The 12,945-nt window shown below is 42.3% G+C and overlaps 1 protein-coding gene across 1 annotated transcript; it reads right to left on the bottom strand.

Moving 5' to 3' along the window:
* Positions 1-6,213: 6,213 nt before the first annotated feature.
* Positions 6,214-7,545, bottom strand: LOC124273096. The gene is made up of 2 exons (XM_046708320.1): positions 7,026-7,545; positions 6,214-6,566 (listed from the first exon to the last, which is right to left on the bottom strand). Exons 1-2 carry the CDS (start codon positions 7,543-7,545, stop codon positions 6,214-6,216), a joined length of 873 nt encoding a protein of 290 aa, XP_046564276.1.
* Positions 7,546-12,945: the final 5,400 nt, after the last annotated feature.

Here is a 12,945-nt window from a genome sequence, read left to right as displayed (position 1 = left end):
GCCTTGTTGACTCTCGGTCCCGGCAATCTTACACCAGGCCTTGTTGACTCTGGCAATCTTCACCAGGCAATCTTACACCAGGCCTTGTCGACTTCGGTTCATCCAAGCAATCTTACACCAGGCCTTGTTGACTCTCGGTCAGGCAATCTTACACCAGGCCTTGATGACTCCTCATCCAAGCAATCTTACACCAGGCCTTGTTGACTCTCGGTCCAGGCAATCTTACACCAGGCCTTGTTGACTCCTCATCCAAGCAATCTTACACCAGGCCTTGTTGTATCTCGGTCCGAGCAATCTTACACCAGGCCTTGTTGACTCTCGGTCCAGGCAATCTTACACCAGGCCTTGTTGACTCCTCATCCAAGCAATCTTACACCAGGCCTTGTTGACTCTCGGTCCAGGCCATCTTACACCAGGCCTTGTCGACTCCCCATCCAAGCAATCTTACACCAGGCCTTGTCGACTCCCCATCCAAGCAATCTTACACCAGGCCTTTTGTTGACTTCTTGTTGGTCCAGGCAATCTTACACCAGGCCTTGTTGACTCTCGGTCCAGGCAATCTTACACCAGGCCTTGTTGACTCTCGGTCCCGGCAATCTTACACCAGGCCTTGTTGACTCCCCATCCAAGCAATCTTACACCAGGCCTTGTTGACTCTCGGTCCAGGCAATCTTACACCAGGCCTTGTTGACTCTCGGTCCCGGCAATCTTACACCAGGCCTTGACTCCTCATCCAAGCAATCTTACACCAGGCCTTGTTGACTCTCGGTCCAGGCCATCTTACACCAGGCCTTGTCGACTCCCCATCCAAGCAATCTTACACCAGGCCTTGTTGACTCTCGGTCAGGGCAATCTTACACCAGGCCTTGTTGACTCCCCATCCAAGCAATCTTACACCAGGCCTTGTTGTATCTCGGTCCGGGCAATCTTACACCAGGCCTTGTTGACTCTCGGTCCGGGCAATCTTACACCAGGCCGTGTTGACTCTCGGTCCAGGCAATCTTACACCAGGCCTTGTCGACTCCCCATCCAAGCAATCTTACACCAGGGCTTGTTGACTCTCAGTCCAGGCAATCTTAGACCAGGCCGTGTTGACTCTCGGTCCAGGCAATCTTACACCAGGCCTTGTTGACTCTCGGTCCAGGCAATCTTACACCAGGCCTTGTTGACTCTCGGTCAGGGCAATCTTACACCAGGCCTTGTTGACTCTCGGTCCAGGCAATCTTACACCAGGCCTTGTTGACTCTCGGTCCAGGCAATCTTACACCAGGCCTTGTTGACTCTCGGTCCAGGCAATCTTACAGTTGACACCAGGCCTTGTTGACTGGGCCCGGGCAATCTTACACCAGGCCTTGTTCATCAGAAGAGAATTATTCATTATTTTTCAAATTACATTTTGTGAAGTTACTTTGTTGACTCAGTATAGTTTCTTTTCCGGGTGGACGGTAGACGACAATCAGTGTTACAGACTGACTACCAGTAGACAGTGTAACTGGTAGCACTTCACATGATGACTCCTTGTTCAAACCCTTAACTTTTGAACACTGTAGAGTCGATCTATATACAACCGCAACCCCTCCACACTTTCCAGTATCCCTTGACACCTGAATAAATTTGTATCCAGCGGGAGTCAGTTTTCCTATTGCAATATAACCATGTTTCTGTTACTGTTAGAATATCAAGGTTATTGTCCACAATCAAATCACACAGGGACTGAGCCTTGTCAGTAGAGGAATCATATGTTTTAGCCGACCTGGCATTGATAACGCCAAGTTTCAATTTTTCAGTTTTAAATGTGCTTGTAGTGTCAGACAATGTAGATTTTCTCTGCAAAGAATCAGGCACACATTTCTTGCTGCGTCTGCCACGACGCGTTTTTTTCACACTACACATGCCAAATTCTCTAAGAGTTGTTATTGTAGACAACGATACCTTATGGTGTTTTTGCTCCTTCAGTGATTTGAGTTCACTAGGTGAAAATGTAAACAAAATGGTGAAAAATATCCATGTGAATATGCACATCATATTCGCCATTGTTACAGACTGATCACACGGCTTGCCTTGTGGATAAGTCCAGCACAGTCAACCTTCATTGAACAATGGAACACAACAACACAATAGAATGTCTTGATTGGCCTGGTGGTTCAGCTTGGGCAATCAGAGAGCAATGGTGAAAATGTTGTTGAAACTTCACAAAAGAGAGACAGTTTTTGCTTAAAAAGTAGCACTTTCACATCAAAATTGCAAAATCAAACCCCAAAGATCGATCCTCCAACATGTGAGGCTTCTTCATGCCAAAGTTTGCAAACGTCAGACGATGATATTTCCCAATATTTTCCAAATAAGTCAGAGCTGAAGAGGTGAAGCCTATCGACGCGACACTCATGAGGAAGTAATGAGTTTTGGTACATATTTCAAGATGCCATCATATTATAAATAGCCAAAAGATGGAAATAATACACTGATCACGTTATAACTAATTCAGTGATACTACTAGTGCCTGTGCGTTGGGCTCGACTGGCCTTGACAGCCCGACTTGCCTTTGTTTGAGGTACAGTTAACTACGAACATTAAGAGAGAAACTTGACGGGTGTCACTGTGCTATCTGTCACTAAATGCAGTTCATCTTCAAGCTGACCTTCACCTTTGAAGACGTCCTCCTTCAATAGCTCCTCACCTGGATCAGTCTTCACATCCAATGTTCTCCTTATTCACTGTAATCAGACGCATGTGTTGGACTGCTCCGGCTCCCAGAATACACTTACAGCCCTGGTCAACAATCACAAATCTCACTTTGTAGCTTTCATTAGTCTTTGGGTTTGTCACAGTGAAAATCTTCTGACCCATTGTCTGCATTTCTGTCTTGTACATGACTAGACTTTTCTGTGTCTTTTCTGTGTTCCTAAGTGCTGTATCCTTTGTAATGGCAACATAGTCTCTACTGGACATAACATTAGTTGTCGCACCACTGTCCAACTGGAAATCCATCACATGACCTTCAACATTCATGTTTGCACATATGGTTTTCTCATAATCTTTATCAGTGTTCATAGCTAGGACATAGTCATTGTCATTTTCATCACAGCTATCATCTTCATTTTCCACCAAATGAACTGGTTGAGATTTTCTACATCTACACATGGAAGTAAAATGATGTCTTTTCTTGCAGATGCTACATGTTTTACCATAAGCGCAGCAATCTTTTGGCGGACAGTCTGTTCCACAATACTTGCAAACTCTTGTTTTCTTTCCTTTCTTTGAAATCTTTGGTTCTTTTCACTCTTTCAGGTCTCTTAGGTTTGTTCTTTTTTAGCTACAGCATGTACCTCATCCTGACTTGATGTAGCATCCATAGCTTTGGTTTGGTATTGACTTGCTTCATGTGCTTTACAGATATCAATACAATTTGCTAGAGTGAGGTTTCTGACTTCTAGTAGTTTACTTGTGAGTGCTTCATCTTTGACACCTGCAACAATCTGATCTTTCAGTAATCTGGCTTCTATCTCTCCATAATTACACGATCTGATTAGCTTTCCAAGATGTGTAACATAAGTGTCAATGTTTTCACTTGGCTGTTGGTGTCTCTTATGGAATACATAACTTCATAAGTCTCATTGACCTCTTCCAGACAGAATTCTTCAAACTTCTGTAACACTACATCAATGTTATTTATTTCTACATCATTGGCAGACCATCATATATGTCAAGAGCATCACCACCTGTACACGTCAGCAGGGTAGCAGTTCTGAACCTCGTATTTTCATCAGTCAGTCGTGTTACAATCTCATAATTGTTCCACATCCTACGGAATTTCCTCCAATTCGTAGCCAGACTACCTTTCAGCTCGAGTTTCGCTGGTAAGGGCACGTTTATGTGTCTTCCCGCAGCAGCCTGATTACCCTGGACTGGCACTTCTGGTTGCTCATTGCCCCCCATCATGGCCATGTGCTTCGCCTTGTTCAACCACCTGACCGTTTTATTCATCGTTATCACGCTAAGGACGCTCACTGACAACTCAATAGTTTATATTGTCGACATAAATGCAGTCCTACTCACTTCTGTTTCGTTTTGTTCTCGTGATGACATGGCTTTGCCATTCAACCATTCAATAAAAACGAGCGGGTCTGCTTTCATTGACCTTTAATGTATACGTCGCAATATTGGTACACGCTAGGTATGCCGGGATTCCGGGACAAGTCATTGTATACAATCTAAAGGGAGCAATCATAACACAAATCTAACATCGTAACATAAGGGAGATAACTCATTACGCTACCTGTTTCAATTAGTGAAACACAAACAGGGTTTAGGCCAGGATATTCCACCACAGATAAAATATTTACTCTTCAAGCTGCTGTTGAGAGTTATGTCTGAAAGTCCAAGGGTAGATTTTACTCCATCTTAATTGACTTTTGGTGAGTGGAGTGACAGAGCGAATGGGGTACATTCTTAAGTTATCTCTCTATACCGCTTCGCCAACAGATGGCGCCAATCACTACGGCCCTAAGTGTACTTCCGGTATATTAATGCTGTTCAAAGTTTGTTGCACGTTCGATTTCAAAAGCGCAGCAATTACGAAGGCTGAGACGTGCTGCAACAGAGGTGGTTCGACGTGTCTGGGATGTCAAATCCTGTTAAAATACTGGTTCTTTGTGCGTTCGAAGTAGCGACAAATCCACAGGGGCTTGTAACGCTAAAAACAGCCATCAAGGTATATACTGTCATTAACGGGATCTTAGTACTATATAAAAGGAAAGGGATGGAACGAGGTCAACACACCAAAATCGTTTCAGGACGAATTCAACAGTGGTTACTGGATATGTGCCTGTAAAACTATGCACGCATTAAAAGCCAACAGATTTACCTTCAAAATGAGACATAGATCACAATAAACGAAGCAGTACGTCTGGAGCTAGGGGCAGTGACAGTTTATCCCTTGATGGCAGTTTTTAGCGTTACAAGTCCCTGTGGACAAATCAAAACAAAGCAAGATGATGAAGCCGCCAGCTCTCGCTTGTCTCAGTTTTGTGTGCTATTTCCACTTCTGACCGACCGATTTGCATTGCTGTAACTAATTATGGTCAGTACCATATTTTATAGCCAGATTTAGTTAACATGCATACAAACAAAAATTACGAACAGAGTCTTACGTGGCGCAGAAGTGTGTAAATAGGATTCAGGGAAACGAATATGAAGAAGAGGGTGTTTGAATGGATGTCATCTTCTTTATTATGAGGAACACAACGTTCCGGAGTATGAATATGTTGCTTCCAGAGGGACACACAATAATACTCACTGTAACAAACTCTTCACGCAAAACATTAGGGGCCTCTCACTGTAGTAATAATAATAATAATAAATGGATATTTCTTATGCGCCATAGTCCATCCAGAGCATGCTCAAAGCACTACATATAAAAAGAGTCACTAGAGTTCAAGAGGAAGATATGTACAATTCGTCAAAATGACCATGAGAATATTTCGCAGTTATAGGTTGTAGACTTTTTTGAAGAGGAAGATTTTGAGTCCCGATTTGAATGCTTCTAAGGATGAAACATTTTTTATGGGAGTAGGAAGACTGTTCCATAGGGTTGGTGCTGCAAATTTGAATGACCTATGGCCAAAGTGTTTGAGACGAACTTGGGGAACTGAGAGAAGATGTTGATTCTGGGAGCGGAGAGAACGGGCAGGCATATATGTTGACAACATCTCAGAGAGCTAGGCCGTGTTTGCAGATCTTGAAATGAATTCTAGCTTCAACCGGCAGCCAATGCAGACTCTGGAGGATTGGGGTTATGTGAGTCCATTTGGATGTTTTAGTGACAACTCTGGTGGCAGCATTTTGAAGTTTTTGAAGTCTGAAGAGAAGATCATTGGAGATTCCAAACAGTAGGCTATTGCAATAGTCAATCCTGGAGAGAACAAGTGACTGAGTGAGAACTTTAGCAACATCTGTGGTTACAAGATGGCGGATGTTCCCAATAGAGTGGAGATGGAAGTAGCCTACTCTACAGAGTTGGTTCACATGTTGCTCCATGGTGAGACAAGGATCAAGATAAACACCTAGGTTTTTACACTGGATGAAAGTGGGATATCTGAGTTGGCTACTGTGATGTCCGTAGAGTTTATCCTTTTCAGACGTTGCGATGTGCCAATCAACATAGCTTCAGTCTTATCACAATTGAGCTTCAGCTCATTTCTCATCATCCATGAACTAATTGCCTTCGTGCACTGCCTCACCCTTGATCTGGCTATTTGTACATCCTCTGGTTTGAAGGAATCCATCAAATTGGAGGTCGTCTGCAAATGCGTGGTGATTCACATCAAAGTTATCAATGACCTTCTCCAAAGGGTTTGTGTATAACACAAAGAGAAGCGACCCAAGGACTGAGCCCTGGGGTACACCACACTCTAGGATCGTTGACTCAGACATGCTTTCAGAGACAAGAACTGACTGACTCCTCGTGCTCAGATAGGAATGGAACCAGGCCAATGCATCCCCTTGTATGTTATAGTCATCCTGAAGACGGCTGAGGAGCTTCTGATGGTTGACTGTGTCGAAAGCCGCTGAGAGATCAAGCAAGAGGAGAAGTGACACATTACCCCAGTCCGCATGGCATCTCAGGTCATTGATAATTTGAAGTAAGGCGGTCTCAGTACTGTGCCTAGGACGATAGGCTGATTGGAAACTATTAAGAAAATCATTTGAAGAGAGGTAGGATCTGAGTCTGACATCAACTGCACGTTCAAGGATCTTGGAAAGCAAAGAGAGGTTGGAGACAGGTCTATAATTCTTGAGAGTATTGATATCCAAATTGTCTTCTTAAGTAATGGCTTTACCACAGCTTGCTTGAACACCTCTGGAAAGACACCATTAACTAAGCTCAAGTTGATCGTGATAACTGGCAAAAGAGTCTCCAAAAAGTCATCAAGGAGACGAGTTGGCATTGGATCGAGACGACACAATGTCTTTTTGTGTGTCAAGAAAGGTTTGGTCAAAGCTTTTCCTGATATTTTCAATTGTACTTGAGAAGTTGGCTGAAAAATTGTCTGCAAGATCCTTGTCATTAGTGGACGATGGTAATGGGGTATCATTCTTCTTGCCAAGTAGAGATCCCATGAATTTGTGATAGAAGGAAGGATTTTTCACATTGTCAGAGAGTTTCTTAGTACAGTAACTGGATTTGGCTCCTCTAAGAGCCCTAGCACAAGAGTTCCGCTCAGACTTATACAACTGACGGTGAATTTCAAGGCGACTCTTCCGCCATTTTCTCTCTGCAGCTCTGCGTTTCCGCTTGGCTAAGAGAACCTGCTCATTGTACCAAGGAGTCCCTGATCTGACAATGATTTCCTTCAGAGCTGATGGAGCATGTTTATCTAAGAGAGATGACAATGTGGATGAATACAACTCAGCAAGTTGGTTTACATCATTCGGGGGGTCTTGGAGTAAGTCAGAGTTCACAAGATCTCTTCGAAACTCGTCATTATCAATAGACTTGAGATTACGACAGGATTGTTTGATAGTCTGACGCTGAGGTCTGTCCATACTCCAGGTCATAGAAACCAGAAAGTGATCGGACAGTTGTATATCCTGCACATTGACTGAAAACACCAAGGAACTACTTTCAGAGGATATCACCCAGTCAAGGATATGGCCTCCTTTATGTGTTGGAGCGTCAACATACTGACACAAACTATGTTGTTTGAGAAGATTTTTCGTCTTCTTTGTATCTGAGCACTGACTGTTATCGTAGTGAATATTAAAATCACCTAGCAAAATAGTGTTCAACTGATTGCACCTCTCAACGAGTACAGACAACTCATCATGGAATACAGAGGTTGAAAGTTTGTTTTTTCTTTGACGACGGTGGACGATACAAACACACAACATGAGCACAAGTATTTCGAGAACTAATTTTAGTGTTGATTGACTCAAAGCTTTTGAATTCTTCCAAATTGTCTAAACATTCTATCTGAATGTTAGACCAATGTACCACTGCTACACCCCCACCAGCGCGCTGGGATCTTGGAGCATGTATACAGCTGTATCCAGGGGGTGTCAGCTCAGCGATTTTCACCTCATCCCCCTTTTCTCGTAACCATGTCTCAGTGAGAAAAGGAATGTCAATATCATTTTCCTGAATCAAATCAAATAGTTCCAAAGTCTTGTTTTTGCATGATTGAACGTTTATCAAGGAGACATCGAGTGTATTTGGAAATCTTCTAGGATAAACTTGAACCAAGTTGTTAAAGTTAACACCTGACCTCCTTGTTCCATCCTCACTCTCAAATACTCCTTGAATCACTTTAATCCGTTTTGGTATCTTTCTGCCAGCTCTACATCCTCTTCTGGTAATCATCAGAGGGCGGTGGGGTAGCCTAGTGGTTAAAGCGTTGACTCGTCACGCCGAAGATCCGGGTTCGAATCCCCACATGGGTACAATGTGTGAAGCCCATTTCTGGTGTTCCCCGCCGTGATGTTGCTGGAATATTGCTAAAAGCGGCGTAAAACCACACTCAGTCAGTCAGTCAGTAATTATCAGACCTTACAGTACATAATCTTTTCGCTTTACCAAGGGTGTAGCCTAAGGCGTTACCTCAGCAGAATGACAGTGATTTCATCTGGCGAAAACGACACCCAAATAAAGATTAAAACAATGTTTGTACAGTTTGTAGCAGTTAGGCTTTATTCATTGGTAAAATTGACTCCTAATTTGCCACCAAACTTGAACACAGCTATTGGGTTCTAATATCAATCTGGTCTATTTAATCTGTTTTCAACTGTATTTCAATCATATTTTACCAAAGCATTCATCACTTGATATGGTCATGGAGTGTTGATTTTTCCTGTCTGTCTTCTCTCGTACAGCACATCAACATGACAGCACAGGGTCATGCATCCTAAATACAGATGTCAGTTTGACATTCAGTGACATTGAGTAATGTTCTAAAAACTATAAAGTATGTGATATTTTCACAGATATTTATATCTCCAGATGAGAGGTAGATTAGAGTAGGCGAGTAAATTGGAATATACCCCATTTTCGTATTTATCAATGTTTTAATAACACAAGTAGATTTCCATGTGAACCAGTGGGCTAACTTTCATGTACTCCTTGATATTAAAAAGCAAGTTAAGAAATACAGTTCGCTCTACCCCCATGTATAGTGTAATAAAGTACTGTTTTGCCCTGAAGTATTATAGTTAAAGTACGATTATACTATACATGAGGGTAGAGCGAACTACAGGCATATTTCTATTTTAAGATGCCAAATTTCATACACACGGGAATTAATAATATAGGCAGAAAACAAACAGAAAAGCGACGTTGTCGTTGACCTAGATTAAGAATCCTCGTTCAGGGCCAAACTGACGGGCTCTTCCAGTGACGTGTCTAACCCCTACGTTAAGACGCACCTTGCCGTGAAAACAAAATTGTGATAAACAGTTTGAAGAAGGTTTACGTTCGGTTTTAATATCTTCTCAGTATTATTTTAGTTACGTCTGTGATTATCGTAAACCATATGGTGCAATATGAAAGTTGTACTTAAACTACCAACGTAAGTTTAGATCAGTACATCCAGATGTTGTAATATAATAATTACTCCCTTATGAGTAATTTGTGAATGCAAGGACTGCTCCCGGCATCCGGGTAGTTGTACCATCATGGCTGACTAAAGTGCAAGCGTCGATCGCTTTGTTGTGTTATCATTTAAGGTTTGGGTAACTTAACAGGATATTGGTGTATGAAACACCAGATAATGTTGACTAGTCACGCGACATTCCACGGATGCATTGTGTGACTTAGGACATATACTTAGTCAGCGAACATTTCCGTGTCGCTGTTTACTTGTGATTCGAACTGATACATTTATCCGTCGAAAACGTTAAAAGTAATGTATCCACCAGAGATGCTAGCCGAGTGAAGCAACTGCAACAAAGAAACCGGGTGCTACTAAGTAGTTTGCCGTGGGAGACTGTACGAGGCGATAACAACTGACATGCATCGTGACGTCAGCGACCAATACAAGGGTATTTCGAGGGGCAGACGAAAATGGCGTAGTGACGTCAATACAGTGTGACGTGATGCAAAAAAGTGTACTTTATCGCCTGATAGAGTACTGTCGGCGCCTTTGATCTATTGGCGAAGCATTTTAGAAAGTGTATTGTAAACAAAAGATCACAGTGTTCTATGTGATTGGTTGAAAAACATGACTGAATGGTATTCGATTCCCTGAAATTGCAAGACTATTCGCTGCGAATTTCCAATACGTACAAATATCTCACGCAATAGTCGACCGATCCAGTCCCATATTGCTTATGTGTAGGGTCCTGGGTGCCGTTGTACAAAGCGATCTTAGCGCTAAGATGACCGTAACTCCCATACCTTAACACAGACTTACATTAGTCTTAGCGCTAAGATGACCGTAACTCCTATACCTTAACACAGACTTACATTAGTCTTAGCGCTAAGATGACCGTAACTCCCATACCTTAACACAGACTTACATTAGTCTTAGCGCTAAGGTGACCGTAACTCCTATACCTTAACACAGACTTACATTAGTCTTAGCGCTAAGATGACCGTAACTCCCATACCTTAACACAGACTTACATTACAAGTAGTCTTAGCGCTAAGATGACCGTAACTCCCATACCTTAACACAGACTTACATTACAAGTAGTTTTAGCGCTAAGGTGACCGTAACTCCTATACCTTAACACAGACTTACATTAGTCTTAGCGCTAAGGTGACCGTAACTCCCATACCTTAACACAGACTTACATTAGTCTTAGCGCTAAGATGACCGTAACTCCCATACCTTAACATAGACTTACATTACAAGTAGTTTTAGCGCTAAGGTGACCGTAACTCCCATACCTTAACACAGACTTACATTAGTCTTAGCGCTAAGGTGACCGTAACTCCAATACCTTAACACAGACTTACATTAGTCTTAGCGCTAAGATGACCGTAACTCCCATACCTTAACACAGACTTACATTACAAGTAGTCTTAGCGCTAAGATGACCGTAACTCCCATACCTTAACACAGACTTACATTACAAGTAGTTTTAGCGCTAAGGTGACCGTAACTCCTATACCTTAACACAGACTTACATTAGTCTTAGCGCTAAGGTGACCGTAACTCCCATACCTTAACACAGACTTACATTAGTCTTAGCGCTAAGATGACCGTAACTCCCATACCTTAACACAGACTTACATTACAAGTAGTCTTAGCGCTAAGATGACCGTAACTCCCATACCTTAACACAGACTTACATTAGGCTTAGCGCTAAGATGACCGTAACCTCCATACCTTAACACAGACTTACATTAGGCTTAGCGCTAAGGTGGCCGTAACTCCCATACCTTAACACAGACTTACATTAGTCTTAGCGCTAAGCTGACGGTAACCCCCATACCTTAACACAGACTTACATTACAAGTAGTCTTAGAGCTAAGGTGACCGTAACTCCCATACCTTAACAAAGACTTACATTAATTTTAGCGCTAAGGTGACCGTAACTCCCATTCCTTAACAAAGACTTACATAAGTCTTAGCGCTAAGGTGACCGCAACTCCCATACCTTAACACAGAATAGGTGTTAGCGCTAAGGTGACCGCAACTCCCATACCTTAACACAGAATAGGTGTTAGCGCTAAGGTGACCGTAACTCCCATACCTTAGCACAGAATAAGTGTTAGCGCTAAGGTGACCGTAACTCCCATACCTTAATACACAGATTTACATTAGTCTTAGCGCGAAGGTGACCATAATTCCCATACCTTAACACAGACGTACATTAGTCTTAGAGCTAAGGTGACCGCAACCCCCATACCTTAGCACAGAATAAGTGTTAGCGCTAAGGTGACCGTAACTCCCATACCTTAATACACAGATTTACATTAGTCTTAGCGCTAAGGTGACCATAATTCCCATACCTTAACACAGACGTACATTAGTCTTAGAGCTAAGGTGACCCTAACTCTCATACCGTAACAAAGACGTACATTAGTCTTAGCGTTAAGGTGACCCTAACTCCGATACCATAGCACAGAATTAATCTTAACGCTAAGGTTGCATTGTACAGCGGCACACAAGTAATAATACTGTTTCATAACAGGTGTGTGTTGTCAGCAAACGCTTATGAATTTAGAAACACCAAATACCCGCTATTCATTAATGTTACCTACACTACGCCAGCTTGCCTGATTCATCAAGCTGTTAGTGAAATAAATTGTCTCTCTGATTGTTGGCTCCAGACAGAGACTGTCTTCTGTGATTGTTGAATCTGGGTCAGGTTTAGAAAGATAATTGTTTATAAACAAAACCAAATAGCAATATGGTTTCCATCGATGAGTTTTTATTTGCCATATCATTAGAAGAATAACTTCATCACCCTTTTTCAATGTAACGTCGACATGTTTGTCGACAAGAATTTACAGCACCCAAAAATTGATGCCAAATTGGATTTTGATTAATCATATTTCAAGACATCCAAAAGTGAAAATTCTGAATATTCCTGGGTGAGTGAGTGTAGGTTTACGCCGCTTTAAGCAATATTCCAGCAACATCACAGCGGGGGACACCAGTCTTCAGCGTGACGAGCGAACGCTTGAGGTACTTGTCTACCTCACCGTCACGAATGTTTCTGAGAGCACTGACAGGTATTGTAGCAGATACTTAGTGCTGGTACCATATATTGGAGCCATTGCATTGCTCGCTGTGAATATAAATGTAAACCCCGTGTACCGGTATCTTTTTGTTAAATATTTACAATCTTGTGCTGTCATGGATTCACTAATTTCATAGTTCTGGGTTAACGTGGGTGGAAATCGCTTTATAAAGTAGGAAACGGTACTTATTTGCCGATCCAGTCGATAGAACGGTCCACTAATATACACCATTCACAAACACAAAAAACAACAACCACAGA

Source organism: Haliotis rubra, unplaced genomic scaffold (genome assembly GCF_003918875.1).
Source record: "Haliotis rubra isolate DU_JTF1 unplaced genomic scaffold, ASM391887v1 Scf176, whole genome shotgun sequence".
NCBI classification, from domain to species: domain Eukaryota; kingdom Metazoa; phylum Mollusca; class Gastropoda; order Lepetellida; family Haliotidae; genus Haliotis; species Haliotis rubra.
This window is presented reverse-complemented; position numbering and strand designations above follow the sequence as displayed.